Genomic DNA, 21,404 nt, shown 5'->3' on the forward strand with positions numbered 1-21,404 from the left:
AAGAAGAAATGAACAGTTTTTAATGAAAATTGTGAAACAGCCTAAGTAATTATCGATAGAAGATGGCTAAATAACTTAGGATATTAACATAATTAACTATCAAATATTAGCTTCTAATAAGTAATTACAAAAAGTGAATCAAACCTGCATATAAACACACACATACAGAGAAGGGTGGGGAAGAGCAGGGGAGGGGGAGAGGAAGAGAGATAAAAGGGGAAAACATTTGCTCATGGAATATATGTATATGTTTATATTTTATGTATAAAACCAAGCATAGAAGTAATTAATGATTAATGTACCATGATGTTTTTCTTACCTTGGGGAGAAAAGAAGGGAATGCAAGCAAGACAAGGACCAACAAAACCTGTAACTGTACTGTAGAGTCCCCCAATCCCATTCCACCCCACCCCACCCCACCCCACCCCACCCCACCTCACCCCAGGCAGGGTTCCACTATGTATCCTATGCTGGTTTAAAACTCACAATCTTCTTCCTGCCTCAGCCTCCCAAATGCTGGGATTACAAACATCATCAAGCTCAGCTTGTATCTATACTGTTCTACTTCTTAAAAGAAGATCTGAAGGCAAACATTACAAATTGTTGAGATGAGAAAAAGGCAGATCATTATGCGCACATAAATATTTCCTTATTATTCTTTATTTTTTAAATATTTCAGACAATAAAAAGGTTATGTCATATAAAAACTATATTATTACTAATAGTAATATGTTATTTCTATTAACAATGCTCATTCCTACAACACTAAAGGAACATCTGCAGAACAAATCCTTAAGTCTTCTGTAACAGCTCACAGTTGTATTAGATGAGATTTGAAAAGCACCCAACATTTTCTCAACTGGGTGTTAGTGATAGAAAAAAATGAAAAAACAAAACCACAAAGCCAACACAACAGCCTTAGATATTAATATGTCTGTATTAAATACATTTAAGCTTCTAAAATGATAGTTGTAATTATTTTCTTTTCTATATTTGGTAATTTTCCATGAATGGCATTACTTCTAAGACCAGAAAAGTATTTTAAAAGTAGAAAAAAAATCAACCAAAGGTTTTGTTTATGTAATTCTTAATTCTTATAAATTTCTCCACAGAAGTATCTTTTTCCTATCATTTTTTTTTCTTTTTTCTTTTTTTCGGAGCTGGGGACCGAACCCAGGGCCTTGTGCTTGCTAGGCAAGTGCTCTACCACTGAGCTAAATCCCCAACCCCTTTTTCCTATCATTTTAATTCTTCCAAATATCTACAAAAAATTGAGAGCATGAAACAGTGCTCTATTTTTTCAACCCCTCCCTCCCCCCCAGAATGAGACCATGAACAGTGTTCAACTGTTTTGAGCATTGTTTTGCAATATAAATATTGCGTACTGCAAAACCCATACATTAAAAAAAACACCCTGCTCTTTGAAATAAAGTAGAGAGAAGACATGCAGGCTGGAGAGATGGCTCAGTGGTTAAGAGCACTGGCTGCTCTTCCAGAGGTCCTGAGTTCAATTCCCAGCAACCACATGGTGGCTCACAACCATCTGGGATCCAATGCCCTCTTCTGGTATGTCTGAAGACAGCTACAGTGTACTCATATCAAAATAAATAAATCTTTAAAAAAAAGAGAGAGAGAAGACATGCATTAGCATAAATATATGACCCATACCTACTGCACTCCATATCTTCAGGCCAGGGGACACCAAACATCTCCATGAGCTTTGAGCACTCACTATAGGCACGCTGACACAGCCTACGGCAGGGGAGTGTGACACGTCCATATTCCATACAAATAGGGGCATAGAGTGCACAAAGAAATGGCCGAAAATCCCGAGAACAATCCAGGTTCACCATAGGGTGGAATGGCTAGGAAAAAATGAAAATTGAATAATTAGATAAAAAGCTTCAGACAAATGTTAACAACTTGTTTCTTTTTTATTCATTTTAAAAACTTTTCAAGAATATTGATTATTTCTTAAGTTTTTTTAAATAAATGTTCTCTGAGCTATTTCTCAAGGGGCTTATTTCGGTTAAATCCAAAGACTATGACAGAATTGATAAATCCTTGTACATATTTAAGTGTTACAGGTGATATTAATGAAGCAGGCTAGAAATTACTAATAATACAGCTCGTTTAATATAGGAAAAGGAAAAGAAATAAGAACATGCTAAAGCTCAAGAATGATTATAGTTTTTTTTTTTTTTTTTTTTTGGTTCTTTTTTTTCGGAGCTGGGGACCGAACCCAGGGCCTTGCGCTTCCTAGGTAAGCGCTCTACCACTGAGCTAAATCCCCAGCCCCTGATTATAGTTTTATTATTTGCTGGTAGAACTGTAAGGGTTTTAACTTTCTTTTATGTATTTCAATTTCTCTATTTTCTTTCAATCAAAAAGAGTGAATTAGTAGCAGAAAGGGGTTCTGGGAAGGCAAGAAGGGAGAAGACAGGTAGTTAGAGTGTAAAGGGTGGGGGTAGGAAAGGTCTCTCAATAGTTGCATCCAGAAATTGCACACAGGGTGTTCTGGTAGAGAAACAGCTCTCACATTTTGCTGACTGGTCTGTATTTTTTTAAACACAAGTAACTGAAACTTCTAAATAATTATTTAAATTGAAATCAAACGTTGTAAATATAGCTAATGCTACAATTTGACACTACACTGATGAAAACTTGTGGTCCCAAATATAAAACTAGGTCAGGAGACCTACTGTAACCAAGGAAGAGATCAAATGTTCCCCCAAAAGTACACCTGTATTTCTGACTATTGAATATCTTTCTAGTTGTTTGAAAATTAATTGAGCTATAGATGATTGTGAACTGGTTATACTCTAACCACTGGGATTATCTACTGATTAAGAATTTGTTTCTATGTATCAAGAAACCAAGAGTCAGTTAAATCAATCCCAAAGAAACTAACTGCAAGGTATACAGAATTAACATGTAACAATCAACAATCATTTCCAAGAATGATAGAGCAGTTCCCATGAAGAACAACTTAAAAGATAAGTTTTAAGTTACCTACTTAAGCTGATGGAGGACTACTCATGAAAAAGAACCCAAGAGCCATGCACTCAAAGAGCAGGGGAGTGTGGCCACAAGGCCTGAAAGGCAACCACATTTAAATGAAGGCACTGGCTGAATCTGGGAGTAAGGCATAGTATCTGTTAACTGAAAACTGTACACGGACAACAGAAATCAAGATTACTCAAATATATGGAGATATAAGTGGAGTGACTTAAGCAACAGGACTTCATTATCTCTGTCTGAGACAATGTTCTATCTGAAGCCACCAAGAACAACCTGTCCCAGAACTCTTTACTTCTGGAAGTTTTTCCCTTGGTGGTGGGGATCACTTCACTTAGCACTCTCCCCATGGCTACCAATCATTTTCCCAGTAGGTGTGCCTTTCTCTACACCCAAATTTCCACTTTATCTAAGGAGATTAGTCATATCACGTTATATCAAGAGCCTTCGTACTTCAGTATTACCCCATAAGGAATTACATCTAGAATGACCCTATTTTGAAATAAAGTCACACTGTGAGACACTAGGTTTAGGACTCCAATGTTTGATGCATTTCAGGGAGATACAAACCCTTAACTGTTCATGGACTACAAGAGTTTATGTAAAGATGCCAATTCTTCCTCCAAATCATTTGTAAAATATAATGAAATCTCTTCTATATATGAGGTCCTGGGTTTGATCCTCAGCCTACAAAAAATAGTCATATATTCAAAAACTTAGCATGGCTTTTAGTAGACAAAACCAAGCTTTTTCTACAACTTATGACAAAATATATGCTTTTAGACACAATGGTGCTTCAATTAATGAATATGCATAAGCCAAAAAATATAGTCCTGATGACTAGGGAAGCAGAGACAGGTGGATCTCTCAGTTCAAGGCCAGCCTGGATTACAGATTGAGTTTACAGATTGAGTTCTAGAATAGCCACCAGTACACAGAGAAACCCTGGTCTCAAAAAAACCAAAAGAACAGAGAACTGGTGAAATAAGCATGCAAAGTCTAAGCACTGAGCCAGTGTTAACTAAAAATACAACTACAGAACATCAGGACTGGAGGGAGAAAGGGAGGGAGGGATAGGAGACAGAGAAGGAAAACGCTAATATTATCTTTCAGAACTAGGACAAGGTGAAGAGGTCTTAGAAACGAAACTCAAAACATCCATAATGTGTGTTGGGGAAGGGGGGGGGAATAAACTGGACTTCAATAAAATAGTAAATTCCTCAGGTGGAAAGATGGCCCAGCCATTAAATGCTAGTATCACAATCAAAAAGACAATAGAAAATTCCTGTTCTAAAGACTGCTGAAAAGATGAAAAGACAAACTTTAAATTAGGATACAGTTTTTGCAATCTTATATACTATAAAAGATTTTGGTTTGTTTTAGTTGAGTTAGGTTTTTTTTTTTTTTTTGAGACAGAATCTTGCCACACAGCCCAAGATGGCCTGAACATAATCCTATCTCAGTTTACCAGGTGCTGGGATTATAGTTAGAAGGGATTTGTATCTGGAATGTATAAATAACTCAGGGGTTAACGAGATGGCTGAGCATGTAGAGGCACTGGTAACCTGAACAAGTCTTGTAACCTGAGTTAGAATCCCCAGAATCCACCCCACATCAAGAAGAACTGACTCCTATGTTGTTCTTTAATCTTCATAATCAAATTGTGGTACATCCCTCCACACACACTAATAATAATAAGTAAAGTTTGACTCAAGACACCAAAACAAAACGTAAGGGAATAATTTCATGTATGGCAGGGCTATAGCAGAGTCATTTTTGTTCCCTATTCTCAACTGTCAAATGGGAAAATCAACTGGAGTTATTTTTTTAATGTCAAACGAAGTAGGTAACCAATCCCCAAATAGTGATGAATTATGATCAAAGGTGACAGAAACCAGATATTAAAAGGTAGATAATGTGGGCCTGGACTGATTGCTCAGCACAAACTACTATTGCAGAGGACAGACTTCATCTTCCATCACCCACCCACATCAGGTAGCTCCCAGCCACCTGGAGAGCTGATGACCACTTCTGGCCTCCATGGGCACTGTACTCATCTGCACAAACCCACATATACATAACTAAAAATGGAATCTAAAAAGGCCATCATGTATGTATGAGCCCATGCCTATACAACACTAGGATGCACGCTAATCCACAAGGACAGAGTGCACATCTGTGACGGCTGGAAGCATGAGCAGAGATCATGGACTACAAAGGGATTTAGAAGGCTTCTGATGTAGTAGAAATGTTCTGCACTTTGGTGACATGGGAGCGGTTAAAAACTCATTAAAGGAAACACTTTAAGTGTAGTTCACTATATATGGTACAACTCAATAAAGCTAAGTCTAATACTTTTAAAATAAGCAAGTCATCTTGGTCTTAACCTTAACAATTTCTTACCACAGCAAAATAAAAATTAAATGATGTGGCCTGGACACTTAGGTTGAGAACACATATATCATAAGGAACAGAACTCACAATCTGTGAAAGAGAAAAGAACATGGCTGATTGAATTCTAACTAATTCTTCCTGAGTGTTTCTCTAAGCAGTGATGTTTTTATTCCCTAAATCAAGACCAGAGTATAGGAAGTTTACAAACTGCAAAGTAACTTTCTAAAACTAGAGTTCTGATTTCTACAACAAAGGTGCACTTCGAGGAACCTCACATTCTTTGTTTAAATTCAAATCAACCAAGCCATTGTGCTCCCATTCTTTCTATTCTCAAATTTCCATTCGTCACCATAGCAACCTGCTAACTGACAAGCCTTCAAGCATAGCAACAGTCCAAGCTTAACAAGGGTGTGAAAAGGGGACAGTGTCAAAGGACAAAATCTGACTCAGGAGAATCAGAATTCCAATCTTTGTCACTGTACAAAGAGCCTGGTAACTATGGAAACTGTGCCACACTAGGTTTAGGAATAACACGACTAAACTCACTAAATGTGAACCAATGTAGAACAGTCTTAAAATTCAAAACTCCTATTCATAGCTGCTTTAGATCCAATTAGAATAAGAAGTTATTCTAAACAACTTATAAAAATAATTTTATGTAAATAAAATTATAAGAGACTCTAAAAATCAAAACGAAGCAGAGCAAAACAAAACCTCAAATCTAATTTCCCCTTCTGAAACAATAAAGTTTCTGATGATGTAAGGTCCAAAACTTTTAAGAATTGTTTTTTGTCTCGACAAAACAAACTAAATCAAAAACCTCTAGGTAAAACAAAAACCACAAAACGTAAATCCGAAACACCTTTAACTCCGTAACTGTTTTTTTTTTTTCCCAAACCTTAATTTTCGAAACTGGATCATGGTAGTCTACTCACTGATAATAGCCTGGGAAACTGAATAATCTATTTGGAAATGTGCCATTATCCCAGGAATCTATTCACTTTCCTAAGTCAAAGTACAGCTCCTAAAACACTACATAATACTCTTCTTTGGTTAGTATACTTTTTTAACATTACACTATTGTGGAATGTTCTGTTATGGCATACTTAAAAAATAATACTTTATAAGACAAATCTTACTCCACTTAATAATCTGATTTAAAGCAAGAATTTCAAAAGTTCCTTTAATATAATTTATCATAAAACCAATTCAAAATTTCTAAAAGCTGTTATTTTTATTCCTAAAATCAGAAACTACAAACAATTCTTTATCTTGTGTGTGTTTTGATTTAGTAGCTTCTTCTTTTTTTTTTTTTTGGAGCTGGGGACCGAACCCAGGGCTTTGTGCTTGCTAGGCGATTTAGTAGCTTCTTAATTCTGTTTGGTTTACTCTAGTCACAAACTGGCTTCCAAAGCCATATCTATTAGGGCAAGGGATGTAGGTCCATATGTAAGGCCCTAGGTTTGATATCCAGCATTGCAAAAACAAATACAGATAATAAAATGGGTCACTTCACTACAATGTTGTTTGCTTAGGAAAAAAAATCAACCTACAATCCTAGTACTCTGGAGATGGAGGCAAGTGGGTTTCTGAGTTTGAGGTGCGCCTGTTCTATAGATCTTGTTCCAGGACAGCTAGAGCTGCACAGAGAAATCCTGATTCAAAAAAAAGAAAAAAAAGAATTACCTAAACAAAAGATAGTAAGTAAATGTGTATTCTAGAGTTAAAAACATGAGCTCAAAGAAAAGCATTTTCTTTCTTAAAAGGCCTATCATATGGATTGGTATTGTTACATTGGGGTACATTTCAAAATTTCAAAAGCTGTTATTTTTGTTCCTAAAACCAGAAATAACTGCAAATAATTCTCCACTATCTGTATTATGGGTTTTCTGTTTTCTAATTTAGAAGGTTCTTATATTAGTCTGTCCTAGTTAGGGTTACTACTGCTGTTATCAAACACCACGGCCAGAACAATGTAGAAAGGAAAGGGTTATTTGGTTTAAGCCTCCACATCTCTGTTCATTGGAGTGGTCAGGACAGGAACCCAAACAGGGCAGGAGCCTGGAGGCAGGAGCGGACATAAAGGGAGCTGATATAAAGGCCATGGAGGGTGCTGCTTATTAGCTTATTTGCTATGGCCTGCTCAACCTGCCTTTTTATAGAACCTAACACTACAGCAGTGTGTGTGTGTGTGTGTGCGTGTGTGTGTGTGTGTGTGTGTGTGTGTGTGTGACCACCCACAGTGAGCTGGGCCCTCCCCCATCAATCACTGATTAAGAAAATGTTCAACAGGCACATCTACAGCCTGATTTTATGGAGGCATTGTCTCAATCGAGGTTCCCTCCTCTCAGATGACTATAGCTTGCATCACGCTGACAAAAAACTAACCATCACAGTATCACAAATGTTTTGGTTAAGCCACACACCCTGTGCACTTTTTTCTTAGACTTAACAACAGATCAAGAACAACAGATTTGGACAAACAAAGGTACACTTAAGCAGAAGCAAAACAAGATCCTAGAGAAAGGAAAGTTCTATTGCTTCATTCTTTTACTAGTTACATTATTTATAAAATGCAAACACATACCTTGAAATCCAATCACTTTAAACAACCACCAAAAAAGGATAGACAGACAGACAAAGAAATATCACACTAGTGTTCACAGGTAGTTGGTAGCCTTGAAACTATGACCAGTATCACTATCCCACCAAACTATTTTTAACCCCAAGAGAGTAAGATTTGGATATAGCTGTGAAACATAATTATGATTACTATCATTACTAAGAAACTTACAGTTTAATTCAAACATTTACTTATTAGTAAATACTCTATGTGAAGCTCTGGGTTAAGTACTAGGCATACAAAGGTAAGTTAAGGACAAGCCTCCAAATTCCAGGAGTGAGGGGGAACAAAAAATAAATACTGTAACACCCCCCCCCACACACACACACCAGGAGTAAGCAAAGCATACTGCTAAGTATGGTGGTTAAGGGCACAAACTTTGGTCTTCCTAGGTTCCAAAAGGAAATCAAAATCAGACCCAAGCCAGGCCTTGAAAAATAAGTAAGGTATCACCCAGATATTGGCAGAGCGTTCCAGGCAAATGTAGTGTTTACAATGACTTGATAAGGTCAAGGAACTGTGCAAGTGTGGTAAAAGGCTTCTTAAGACCACTGAGACTAACTGTTAAAGTAGAAGCCATTTACAAATGTCTATTATGCTTCAAATTGAATCCTCTGGGCAAGAATTGGCACTGCTATTTAAAAAAGTAATTTTCCTATTTTGTTTGATCTTTGTAACCAATATATTCTAATGATGGTGGTGTGAGACACTTAGTCCCAGCTACACTGCTTGTAAGTAACAAAACTTGGACTTGAATTACTGCACCTCTAAACTTCTTACTCTCCCCTCTTCATTACAGTGTAATTAATCTTTACTTAACTACTTTTGCATATGATGCAAATTCTGTCTCTGTAAAGGAAGTGCAAAGATCATTGAGATGCTAGCTTCCAGCTACAATAGTGGTTTAGTACTACCACAGAATACTATGACTTGAATCTGAATCTTCCCAGAGGCTCCTGTTTTGAACAGTTGGTCCCAGCAGGTGTGGCTCTTTTGGAAGGCTTTAGAAGGTGGGGCTTACCTGGTAGAAGTAGGTCTACTAGAGACCATCTTAGGGTTAAACTCCGCTGCTGGCTCAAGTATTCTCTCTGCTTGTGGGTCCACTGCAATGTGAGCAGCAGAACCACAAACACCTACTATGAATTGAGTCATTCCGCTACACCATCCCCCACAGAAGTCCTGAACTGTGAGCCAAAATAACCCTTTCTATCCTTACACTATTTCTGTAGGTTTCTGTCAGTAACAGTCTAAACAGAGGCAGAGAGCAGATCCTACTAATGATAAGAAACAGGTTCTCTCATGCATTGCTACCAGAAACAAAAAACCTTACTGGACAACTTCTATCAAGAGTTTAAAACTATCAATGAAAATATTTTCTTTGAATATCTGAATTTCATTTCAAAACTGTATTAGCAAAAATATAAAAAAAAAAACCATGTGTGGCACATGCTGTAAGAGCAAGGACAGAAAAAAAAACCCCAGTGTTCATTAGTAAGTACTGAGTGAAGAAATGGTATTCAACCCAATACAGCTCTAAAAACCAAAGACATCATAGCCACTGGAGCAGTGTACCTGTTATATTTTTTTAAGAATAAGAAGAAAGGCAGGCACGTGCTCATGAGCAATGAGAGAAATTAGGAATCCTTGTGTTACCTGGAATCTGAAACTGCGGCCACTGCAGAAAGCAGTTTAGCAGCCCCTCAAAACAAATGGTTTATATCTTTCTAGCAGCTTAGGACCCTGGTTCTGCCACACAGAGAAACTCTGTCTCAAAAATTCATCCCCACCCAAAACAACAACAACAACAACAACAAACAAAACAGTGCTGGCCTGATCTCCAGCACTAGGAAAAAATTTTTGAATAGAATTACTGAGCTGATAGACAGCTGTGAGCATTGCAGTGTCTGCTAATTTTCAAGTCCTGTGCTACTGCATGAAACTCACACTCTCAAACTGTATCTGATAATTCTGACAGAGGCAACCCTACCCTCCTATGACAGCCATGAAATAAGCAACTTCTTCAGAGTTCTATCAAATCTTTGAAGCTTTCTCTCAGGAACCACTTCCCACTTATGGATGCTTCCTAGGCTGTCAGAAATTCAAAGAGGCAGAGCACTGACAATAAACTACACAGGGTACTTGGGCAAATGTAAAAAGGCAGAGAAAGCCTACTGCACCATCATTAAGAATGTCCTATGAACTTAAGAGTAACAGTGCAAGTGTGTCTCCTGACTAGCAACTCTGACAAAGTTAGAGACAGGATCAGGAACAGAGTAAAAATATGTAAATCGTGGTAGAGCGCTTACCTAGGAAGCGCAAGGCCCTGGGTTCGGTCCCCAGCTCCGAAAAAAAGAACCAAAAAAAAAAAAAATATATGTAAATCATGCATTTTACGTCTACTTACAAATCTCTCACTTAATCCTCACAACACGTCTAGGTTTTTTTTTTTTTTCTTCATTTTTGTTGTCTAAAATACGCTATGAAAACAAGATGAAGGAATGATAGGCAAGCTGTCCAAAGTCTTACAGGTATGCACAACAGAGTCAAAGCAGAACCTAAGTTAGCACAGGCATCCTTATCACCTGTTTCCAAGGAAATTTGACTCTGCAGTGATACTAGATGTAAGGGTATTTCTACTTCAATCTTTTCAGCACATAGCAAAGACTACAACTATCACGCCAAGGCAACTTATGGCCATCAGATAATACCCCCTTCATATATCCTCGTCTGATGGTCGAGGACAATTATTTCACTTTATTAGTCAGACCTTTTACAGTCATAGGAAGAGCAGAAAATGTTTTGTTCAACTTCTACAGCATCATCAAATATTTGGATAATTTAACATGCCTGATATACTTTGAAATACTATGAATAATAACCTTTTTACAAATTTCACCAGACTTATATAGGACTTTGAAGCAGTGAATATGTGTTTTACTGTAAAATGAAGAATTCCAAATATAGGCTCTGAAAACACTGTCAAACTGATAAAAATATAAAACGTCCAAATTATATTACATGGTCATGCTAATATAAGAATATAGATAGCCGGGTTGGGGATTTAGCTCAGTGGTAGAGCGCTTGCCTAGCAAGTGCAAGGCCCTGGGTTCGGTCCCCAGCTCCGAAAAAAAAGAAAAAAGAAGAAAAAAAAATATAGATAGCCAGGGCATGGGTGGCACACATCTTTAATTCCAGAACTCAGGAGGCAGAGGCAGGTCTCCATGTCAGCCAGGGCTATAGAGTAAGACATTGTCTTAAATAAATAAATAGAAAAACCCATCACTTAAAGAGTGTTTAGTATGTACTAAGTAGACTATAGGCATATTTTAATTTTGTACTATGAAATCTTGTGTCATTATTACTAACTTTATTGTTTTTTGAGGCAGGGTTATACACAGGCCAGTGGCCTTTACCTCATCCTGTAGCAGAAAACTGTCATGAACTCCTGATCCTCCTGCCTCCACCTTCCAAGTACTGGCTTATACCACCACCACCACCACCACCACCACCAGCAGCAGCAGCAGCAGGCTATTGGTGTTATTAAAATCAAAGGAACTAGGTTGGCAAGTTTCAAACAAATTGCCAAAGTACCACGGCCTGGGTTTAAACACTGGTTTCCTGTCTCTTAAGCACATATTCTTCATAGACTTTTACTGCCTCCTCATCTCTATCTAGTAAATATATCTTTGTCCTCAAACGTAAGACCATAACAGACACTTTCTTTTTCTGGAGCTGGGGACCAAACCCAGGGCCTTGCTCTTGCTAGGCAAGCGCTCTACCACTGAGCTAAATCCCCAACCCCAGCAGACACTTTTAAACCCAGGATCAACCATATCCATTAATAGGACATAGTTTCTGAAGCAAAATTAAGAAGTACCTGAAGAATTAATATAAGAAAAATTCAAGGCAACAAACTTACATAGAATTCTGAACCATCAGGAATAAAATTAGCATAACAAAACCTTTTTCATTGCTTGAAAGTTACTCTTAAATTGATGTGAACTTCACATGACCAGGAAATCATCTTAGATGGGGGGGGGGGGGGGGGGGGGACGGACAGAATACTGCAAACACAAGAATTCAGCCAATTATGCTGGAGTGATAATATACACTTTTAATCCCAACACTGGGTAAGCAGAGGCAGGCTGAATTGAGTTCAGCCTGGTTTACAAAGTGAGTTCCAGGACAGCCGGTGTTACACACAAAAAAACCCTGACTTGAAGAAACAAAACAAAACAAATTTCATTACATTCTATATTCAGCTACCGAACATTATGTAATATTATTATACTCTGCTATCTATATTAAAGTAATTAAATAACAGAGATGCAATCTCTGAAGAGGTATCATCACCCATGTTTTAGTGTTTCAAATTCTATATAAAAACATGTCTAAAAATAAACTCAAGAGTAAAATCTCTTTAAACACAAATTCTTCAATCTATTTTAGTATGCGCTAAACTATATATATTTTCAAATGTGTAAGATAAAGTTGAAAGCAGCACTATTTTCCTACTGTTCTATCAAACACATTAGGTGAGTCATGTGGTCAGTGCAGGTCATTTCCTGGAGTGTCTTACCTCCATTGCTAAAGCTGCTGTCTGCTGGTCATAATGGTTCAGAAGATTAGGCATGAAGGTAGTATTGTAAGGCAAATCTTGGCACATCCTCAAGGTTATAGGTTCACAAGAAAACAAACTGTGCCCACCTATCTGCCCCAGAAACACAGTCAAGAGCCAAAGATAAAAGACAATCCAGCTCACAGCCATTCTTCCTGGATCAAAATGAGCCTCGGATGGTCAGATCTACTCAAGATGTGCTTTAGATCAGTATATGCCAGCAGGTCTCAGCTTGAAAGTATCCTCTTCTATATCTGTTAAAAACTCCCTGTACTATCAAAGGACTGTTAACCTGGTCTCACAAAGGGCATTTGTTTTTGGTTTCACAATACGGGAAAATGACATCATCTTGTATCTTCTTTTCATTTTATTACATAGGGCACATCTGGCCAGCATATCAAGTTGATCAACCACATTCCCAAATCACAGATTCCATCTTAGGAGACTGATTTCTTTCTTGTTGAAATATCTGAAAAATATTGAAAATGGGAAAGTTAATCACTTCTCAAAATACTGCAGACTTAACATTAAAATATTTGATGAGGCATCATCCTGATTTAATAAAGAAAATACAAGGGTATTCGCAAAGTAAGTTTTTCTATTTTATCATATATGATATATTGCATATATTCACACACACTAAAAATAGTCCTTAAATAATATTTAATTTATAATTATAATTTTATATCCAAAGCTACATATATAACACATGGTAGAGAATTTTGTCACAAAATATAGTTGATCCATTTTGAATGCTTTTTCCATTGTCCCAAACTGTGTTTAAATGATGTTGTAAAATAAACTACGGAATTTCACATTTATTTTCCATGTTTTGGTCTTTCGCAGTACATTTTTATGTTAACTGACTTGATAGAAAGCAACTGTGAAAGGTCTGGGAAGAGATTAAAGCTGCTTATTAATACTACGTTGTAAACACTGTCACTTAACCCATATTTTTCTTCCCTGAAAATTATTTACACATCACTTCTCCAACACAAGAATCTACAAGTAAATTATGAGATAATGTATCAAAAAAAAGTAGCATTACGAATTAGATAGGGCACTGAATTGCAGTTGACAAGGCCACCTCTATCAACCAACAACAAATAGAAGGTTCTAAAAGTCTTGCCATTCAGTTTGCCAATGCTGCATCATTTTAGATAACACAAAAATATAATGCCATATTTATTCCCCTTGCATATCAAACACATGACCAACAAATGGTCACCTGCAGCCTAGCTATGTATACAAGCCAGGGTAGGACTAAGAGTGATTCCAAGTTAGTGGTAACTTCCTTTAATCTGCACAGCTCCGCTGAAAGAGAGGCATCACCTAAGGACCTCTACCTGAGGAATACCTCCTAAGTATGGTCCTAATTACAATAAGTCAGGTCTTGAGAAATGCTATGCTAAACCAGAACAAGTAAAAGAAAAAGTATATTTATATATAATAATCTACATAAAATTAAGAAGTAAATGGATATAAAAATAACTAATAGGGCTACAGAGATAGCTAAGGGCTTAAGAGCACTTGTTGCTCTTACAGAGGATTCAGTTTTAGTTTCCAGCAACCACAACTATCCATAACTCCAGTTCCAGGGGATCCAATGCCCTCTTCTGAGGGCCCCAGAAATGCACATGGTGCATAGACATCATGAAGACAACCACTCATACATATAAAATAATTAGAGAATACTAGAAAAAGTATCAAAGACCAAAATACACACATGGCCAAGAAACGCATCAAGTGATGTTTAACTTCACTAATAAAAAAAATTCAAATAAAAAGGGCAAACATAATACTTTTGCTAATTGATGTACAAAAATAACAATGACAGAACAAAGTATGGCATGGATTTTAGGGAAGAAATTATATTTAGCATTTTAGATAAGAATCTAAACTAGTTGATTTTTTTTTTTTTAATGGATACTTATCGGGCTGGAAAGATGGCTCAATGGTTAAGAACACATAATGTTCATCCAGAGAACCTCTGTCTAATTCCTGAGCTGCAGGTGGTTCACACCCATCAGGAACTCCAATTCCAGGAGATTCAATACCCTCTTCTGAATGCAGGCACATGGTATACATAAGTAAATAATTTTTAGTGACTTTTTATACCAAAAGATTTCAAATGGGCACAACTTGATCCAGAGAACCTATTTATAATTAAGGATACAAGTGTATGTGGTATACAACTGAAATATTAACATAAGTAATTTATAACGACTAAAAAACCCCTGAAAATAATAAAAAAAATTACCAATAGTAGTTTGGCTAATGTGGTATAATACATGATGGACTATATAGACACTAAAAAGATAAACATGCCTAAAAGCACACCACACCTGTGCTCTCAACACCATAAAGACCTGTGTTCAATCCCTGACACTGCTCCTCCCTTCCAAAAGATGTGCATGGATTGTATTTATTAACATAGTAACATATGATAAAAAAAAATAGGGCTGGAAAAATGCTCAGTAGGCAAAGCACTTGTGGTGTTAAGCATGAAGCAATGAGTTCAAATTTCCAGAACCCACATAAAGCTAGATATGATAACACGTATCTCTAATCCCAGCATGCAGACAGGGAGAGGAGCACATACAGGAGAATCCCTGGGAGCCTGAGTGCCAACTAGCCTGGCATATACAGCAGTAAGCAAGACTGTTTCAGTCTTTTGATGGAAGGTAAAAACTGACATCCAAAGTGGTCTTGACTGCCAGACATGTGCCACTACACAAGTACTCTTACATTTACACATTTAAACACACACACACACACACACACACACACACACACACACACAAATATACACTTATTTTGGGCTACAAAATAAAACCATCTTTAAAAGAGGAAGGGAATTTCAATTATTTAAAAGTAATATAAGTGCCTTGTGGAATTTTATGAAAGACCTGACTTTATATGACTTTGTGTATATGGTACATAACTTCAAATCTACAAATGTGTGCTGAGTAGAAGACAAGGAAAAATGCTAGTTCAACAGTTTATTGGCTGGTAATTAAAGCAACAAGCCCAGGGATATACGACTTGTATTCTGCAGGTAGTAAGAAAAGCAGGAGTGATAATTTAGTATGATTCAAATGGATTTTTCAGGCCAGCCAGCCAGCTAATCAGGTAAAAGCACTTGCCACTGGGCCTGGTTGACAGGAGTTCAATCCATAGAAGCCACAGGACAGAGAGGAGTAACTTACAAAAGTTATCCTCTGATCTCCACATGCATGTTGTCTTACACACACGCACACACACACACACACACACACACACACACACACACACACACACACACAAAACACCAAACAAAATTACTTTGTTGTTGCTGTTGTTTTTCGAGACAGGGTTTCTCGGTTAACAACCCTGACTGTCCTGTCTTACTTTGTAGAGCAGACTGGTCACAAATTCTCAGAGATCCTCTTGCCTCTGCCTCCCAAGTGCTGGGATTAAGGCATGCACATAATGCCAAGCAAAACTTGACCTTTTTAACACTGAAAAATTAAGGGTACCTATCAGCCCAAAAATGGTGCGTGTGCTTTAAAGTATCTTGCACACATTCCACATCACGTTTGAAAAGTGAAATACATGTGTGCACATACACACATATGCATGTGGGGGTAAGATGTGGTCCCAGGTATCTTTCTCAGAAGCATCCACATTGTTTTGCTGAGATGACCAAGTTTCTTACCAAGAGCCAGGTAGGCTGTCTAGTGAGCTAGTCTCAACAATCCACCTGTCTCTGAAGCTGGACCTAGACACATGTGCCTTCTATACAGGGCATCTCTTTTATGTATGTACCAAGGATCAGGCCTCATTTGTGTATTTACTGACTAACCATCTCTATAGTCCCCGAAATACCTGGTTCTAATCAGAATCAGGAGAATATGCCATTTTTCAAAAAGTAGGCTCATCCATGGAAAAGCTCTAATCTAAAGATGAATGAAATGTTGAAAGACTCTTCCCAGGCTGGCTAACAAAGCCAGACACAAACTCAGGCGGAAAAAGCAGGAAACAGGTAATTCTGGACTCAGAAAGATAAAATATGGCAACCCATTAAATAAAGGTTAAGGTTGTTGGAGGTAATATTTTGAGTATGTATGTATGTATATATATATATATGCAAGAATCTGTAGGATTCCAACAGAATAAAGAAGCCCATGAGGAGTTGGGGATTTAGCTCAGTGGTAGAGCACTTGCCTAGCAAGCACAAGGCTCTGGGTTCAGTCCCTAGCTCCGAAAAAAAGAAAAAAGAGAAAAAGGAAAAAAAAAAAAAAGAAGCCCATTGAGCTAACAGAAGGAGTAAGCAGTTTCGGCACCAGAGCCCAAGCAAAAATGAATGTTCTGACAGTTCATGCACTGTGGGTTAGGAGGCACTTTCACCTCTCCACAGAGCAATATAAAATATTTGCAAAATTGATTGTTAGTGCTTGGTAACATTCTAGACTAAGGCTAGGGCACAGCTTGGTATTGAAGTGCTTTCCTAGCATGTGGTTTGAGCTCCTATTCTAGGAGGGCATGGGAAATACTAGATTTGTATACACTTTTAGTTTTATGAATATAGGTCATCGGGAATCTGGCATTTTCCAATTGTTGTCCATGTTGATGATAAAAAGTAAAGGTCTTGAAAGTTAGCTGAGCACATGATCTGAAGGACAGCAAGAAAAAGATGAATGAAATGTTGAAAGGCTGTCTTCCCAGGCTGACTATCAAAGCCAGAACCAGACAACTCAGGTGGAAAAAGCAGGAGGATCCCAGATGCAACCAGGGAAAAGTGTGCCACAAGGGGCATATCAAGAAAAAATGGCAACAAAAGACTATGTTCATAAATACTTTTCTATCACCTCCACAGACGGGGCCCATCTCACTATTCTTAGCTTACATTTAATTTTGACATCCTGTAAATACAAGCAGTTCAGAAATTTCATCTGTAAGTTGTAATGCTAGTTACAATAGCTACAGTGTGGAAAGCTAGGATGTTCTCCTCTTTCAGACACGTTTTCAAGAATGCATCGCAAAGGATTAGCTATGGGTTGCTTTAAGTCAGTCTCTCTGAAGGAAAGCACTGTCTGATAAGAAAAATATTCCTATGTCCTATTCTAGTATCACTTGCCTTTTCCTAAAGCCCAGTCAGTATTTAGCCTGCTATTTTCCATTTCTTACTGCACTCATGTGTGTTCCTGCACATGCCAGGTGTTATATGTGTGTCTGCACTCACGTGTGTTCCTGCACATGCCAGGTGTCTTCCTCTAGTGTTTTCTGCCTTTTTTTTGGGGGGGGGGGACAGGGTTTCTCACTGAAACCAGAGCTCACTGGCTATATTAGAAGACCCCCAAACCCTCAGGATCTTTTCCATTCTAGCCAACACTGGGTTACAAGCACACACTGCCACATAAGGCTTTTTACATGGCTGTGGAGAATCCGAATCCAGGTCCTCATTCACCACAGCAAACACTCTATCAATGAAGCCACCTCCCCAGGCTTCTATATCTCACAGTTAAAGAAAAAAAAATTCATCCTCAGAAAACTGTCTCTTAGCTATTGCAAAAAAAGTTTATGTAATATCATATTTAATTCATAGAATCTACATTTGTATTAATATCAGAGTAATTCTTCTCTGATCTTTTTACTATAACAATCTAATTTGTACCTGAGACATGGAGTAAGAGCATCTCTTGTAGCTAGGGTTATCATCTGATTCCTGAGGCTCCCCCCGCCCCACTCATGTGCTACAATTACAGGGATGTGCCTTAGTGTTCGTTACCTTTCTAACTTTTAAATTTCATTTTCTCATGCCACTAATTACAATCATCTAATCTCTCATTGTGCTGAGTGGTATTGCTTAAAGAAATAAACCAAATAGTACTTCTAGATTCCAAATTAAAATGAATGGTAGGCACCAAATTTCAATCAGATTGACAAACTACTAAACTCTGAAACTAAGAAAAGCAAACAATCTTTCAAAATTAACCTGTAAATAAAACTGAAAATTCAAAGATAAATTCTATATGCTTGATTGGTTTTGTTTGCAGTAGAGGGGACTGGACTCAGTCTTGTGGGTGCCAGGTAAGCACTCTACCAGCTGAGCTGTATCCCCAGTCCTAAAGTTGAATAGAGGCTGGCCAAAAAATAAATAGAATAAATAAAGGTAGTCAGAAAACTCTTAATGTTTGTAAGGAAATAGCAGCCCCTCGTGTTTTCTCTTAACAAGACCATATGCTTTGTGTGCCTTGACTAAAGTACTGTTTTGGTGAGACATAATGAGGGGGAGACTGGAATGTGTTAAGCTCACTCCTTGAGTTATGGTCTTCAAAAGCTTCATTTATAGTGCATTCCTGGATACACTAAAGCTAGTGGTTCCCAGAATGATAAACTGGAAATCAGAGAGGCAGGCATTTCTGAAACAGCAGCTAACTCTGGGAGTCAATGAAGAGTTACTATTCCCAGCCTCACAAGTACCTCCACTGAAAACTCTCATTTTCTTTCCTCAGGACCTTACTATATCTATCTGCCCTGATTGCCACTGACAGAAGATAACGATGTGCTAAGAACTGTTGCCTACCACCTGCCTCCTTAAAATAATCAATACGCTCAGAAGGCTTTCTTTGTTTTTTGTTTTGTTTTGTTTTGTTTGAGAAAAGGTTTCTCTGTGTAGTCCTGGCTATCCTGGAACTTGCTATATAAACCAGGTCAGCCTTGAACTCACAGAGATCCTCCTTCGAGTGCTGGGATAAAAGGCAGGTGCCTTTTATTTCATACTCAGAAGTTTTACATACAAAATCATTGTAGAGTTTCAGTAACAAACTAATATGAAATGTAAATTGGGTAGATTCCCAAGCCCTAGAGGTAAAGCAGGGAAACAACCTTTTGTAAGCAACCCCCCCCCTTCTTTCTAGACGATAAAGGCGTCAGTCATGCTGTATTATACAAAGAATTATACTGTATTATACACTTCGCTATTAAATTCCTCTCAAATCTTTCTTCTTCAAATATCTCAAGAATGGAATTTAAAAAAAAAAAAAAAAGAACTCACTTGAAGACCCAAAAGAGAAAATAAAGTTCAAAGAAATATGAGAAAAGAATAAAAGGAATGCGGAGCCCATGGTCACTTTTTCCTTTCATCAATGGCGTCTGCTTATTAGCCATGAGAAAGATGAAACAGAATTCTAGACTTTATTTAAAAATATGCCTGCTTTCCTAAACAGTTTCAAAGCATTAGGAGATAGATCAACACTATGCACTGTTTTACTAAGGATAGGGAAGCATGGTAAGAGCTACAGCTGGGCTCTAGTTTATCTTGGTTCACCCCCCCCCCCCCCCCCGGAGCTGGGGACCGAACCCAGGGCCTTGCGAACCCAGGGCCTTGTGCTTCCTAGGCAAGCGCTCTACCACTGAGCTAAATCCCCAACCCCTTTATCTTGGTTTTATCCTTCCATACGTTTACACTTCTTTCGCTGGCTCCTTAACCCTGAATCTTTTTACCTTTACGCTGTGGTTCAAGTAAATGTGTTGTTTCTCAGGCAGTAAAACTGATTTGTTTAAAGGTAAAGAAGGAATGTAAAGTCTTATCGCCTCGAGGACCTCCCCACCTTTCTTTTTGAGAAAGAGGTCCACTACACAGCCTATTCTGGCCTACAACTTTCTGTGATTCTCCTACTTCAGTTCCCGATTACTCAAATTACAAGCATGAGTCATTATTATGCTCGACTTGAGTACCTGCTTCTTAATACACAACTCGGGGTTTATCTAGTCCTCTTCTAGCCCATTATGCCACCAGCAGACCACCGAGGACCAAAGCAGGCAGAGGAGGGAGGTAGCATCCTTAAAGTCCAGCTGGTCTTTGTTTCCTGGCTCTCATGCACTAGCTTTGCAAAGTAACCCAATTCCCATCAACAAACATTTCGGATGTACTGAAGGACTTTTCTACCGTGAGATTTAGAGCTGGTGCGTCTGTTCGGCAGCCTGAGAAATTGAGAAGGGAGCTACAAATTCTGATTTTTTTTTTCATTTACATTGGGCGAAAACCCAGACATCTCCAGTCGTGGGATTTTTCAACTTTAAGTCTCTTCTGCCTAATTAATAGCATGCGCTTTTGTTCTTTTTCTACCCACAAAGGGGAATAGGAAAAGGGGAAAGAAAAATGAAAAAGCCCTCTTCTCTTCCCTTGAGGAAGTCCCTACCTCCAAGAGTTCCAAGATCTGAAATGCCTATGTAATGTTTACAACCTTAACGTTACCCGCATCCCAGTGCCTATATTCCAGAGGCTATGAATTCACCTTCGCATCCCAGGGCAAATCCGCCAACCCCAGTCCCCACCGCGGGGATAACTGGGGAGCGCGCGACGCTGGGAGCATCCGACTTTGCAAACTGATGGGCAGCAGGGGACAACTTTTGGGCGTTGGGTGGCAGGGGTCGGCCGGGGGCTGCAGGGAAGCAGTGGCGCTAGAGCCGAGCGCATCGTCCTCCCGCCCACGCCCCCGTGGCGCCGAGCGCAGAAACCGGCTGGGGCCGGCCTCGCTCCCCGCAGGCGACAGGCGCGGGGACCCACCGCGTTCCCACACTCGCACAGGTTGCCCGGCGCGGGCGGGACGTACCGGCCCCGCCGCTTTCCGGGGCATCCTCGCTTAGCGTGGCCGCGGCCCCGAACTCCGCGCCGCCCACTCCGACCCCACTCGGGCCCGGCCGCTCGCCAGCCGCAGCTCCGCGCTCGCCTCGGCAGCGCCGGCCTCGGGCTTTTGTTCGGCC

At 38.8% G+C, this 21,404-nt stretch overlaps 1 protein-coding gene across 1 annotated transcript in view; it reads right to left on the reverse strand.

Annotated features, from left to right (window-relative positions):
- The window catches only part of Fzd3 (frizzled class receptor 3), a 76,508-nt gene that overhangs the window by 54,851 nt on the left and 253 nt on the right, over window positions 1-21,404 (reverse strand). Inside the window, 2 exon segments of the mRNA NM_153474.2 lie at window positions 1,669-1,865; window positions 12,615-13,122. Of these exon segments, the coding sequence (NP_703204.2) occupies window positions 1,669-1,865; window positions 12,615-12,803 (386 nt within the window). The 5' untranslated portion in view covers window positions 12,804-13,122.

This window comes from Rattus norvegicus, chromosome 15 (assembly GCF_021556685.1).
Source record: "Rattus norvegicus strain SHRSP/BbbUtx chromosome 15, alternate assembly SHRSP_T2T, whole genome shotgun sequence".
In the NCBI taxonomy this organism is placed as follows: domain Eukaryota; kingdom Metazoa; phylum Chordata; class Mammalia; order Rodentia; family Muridae; genus Rattus; species Rattus norvegicus.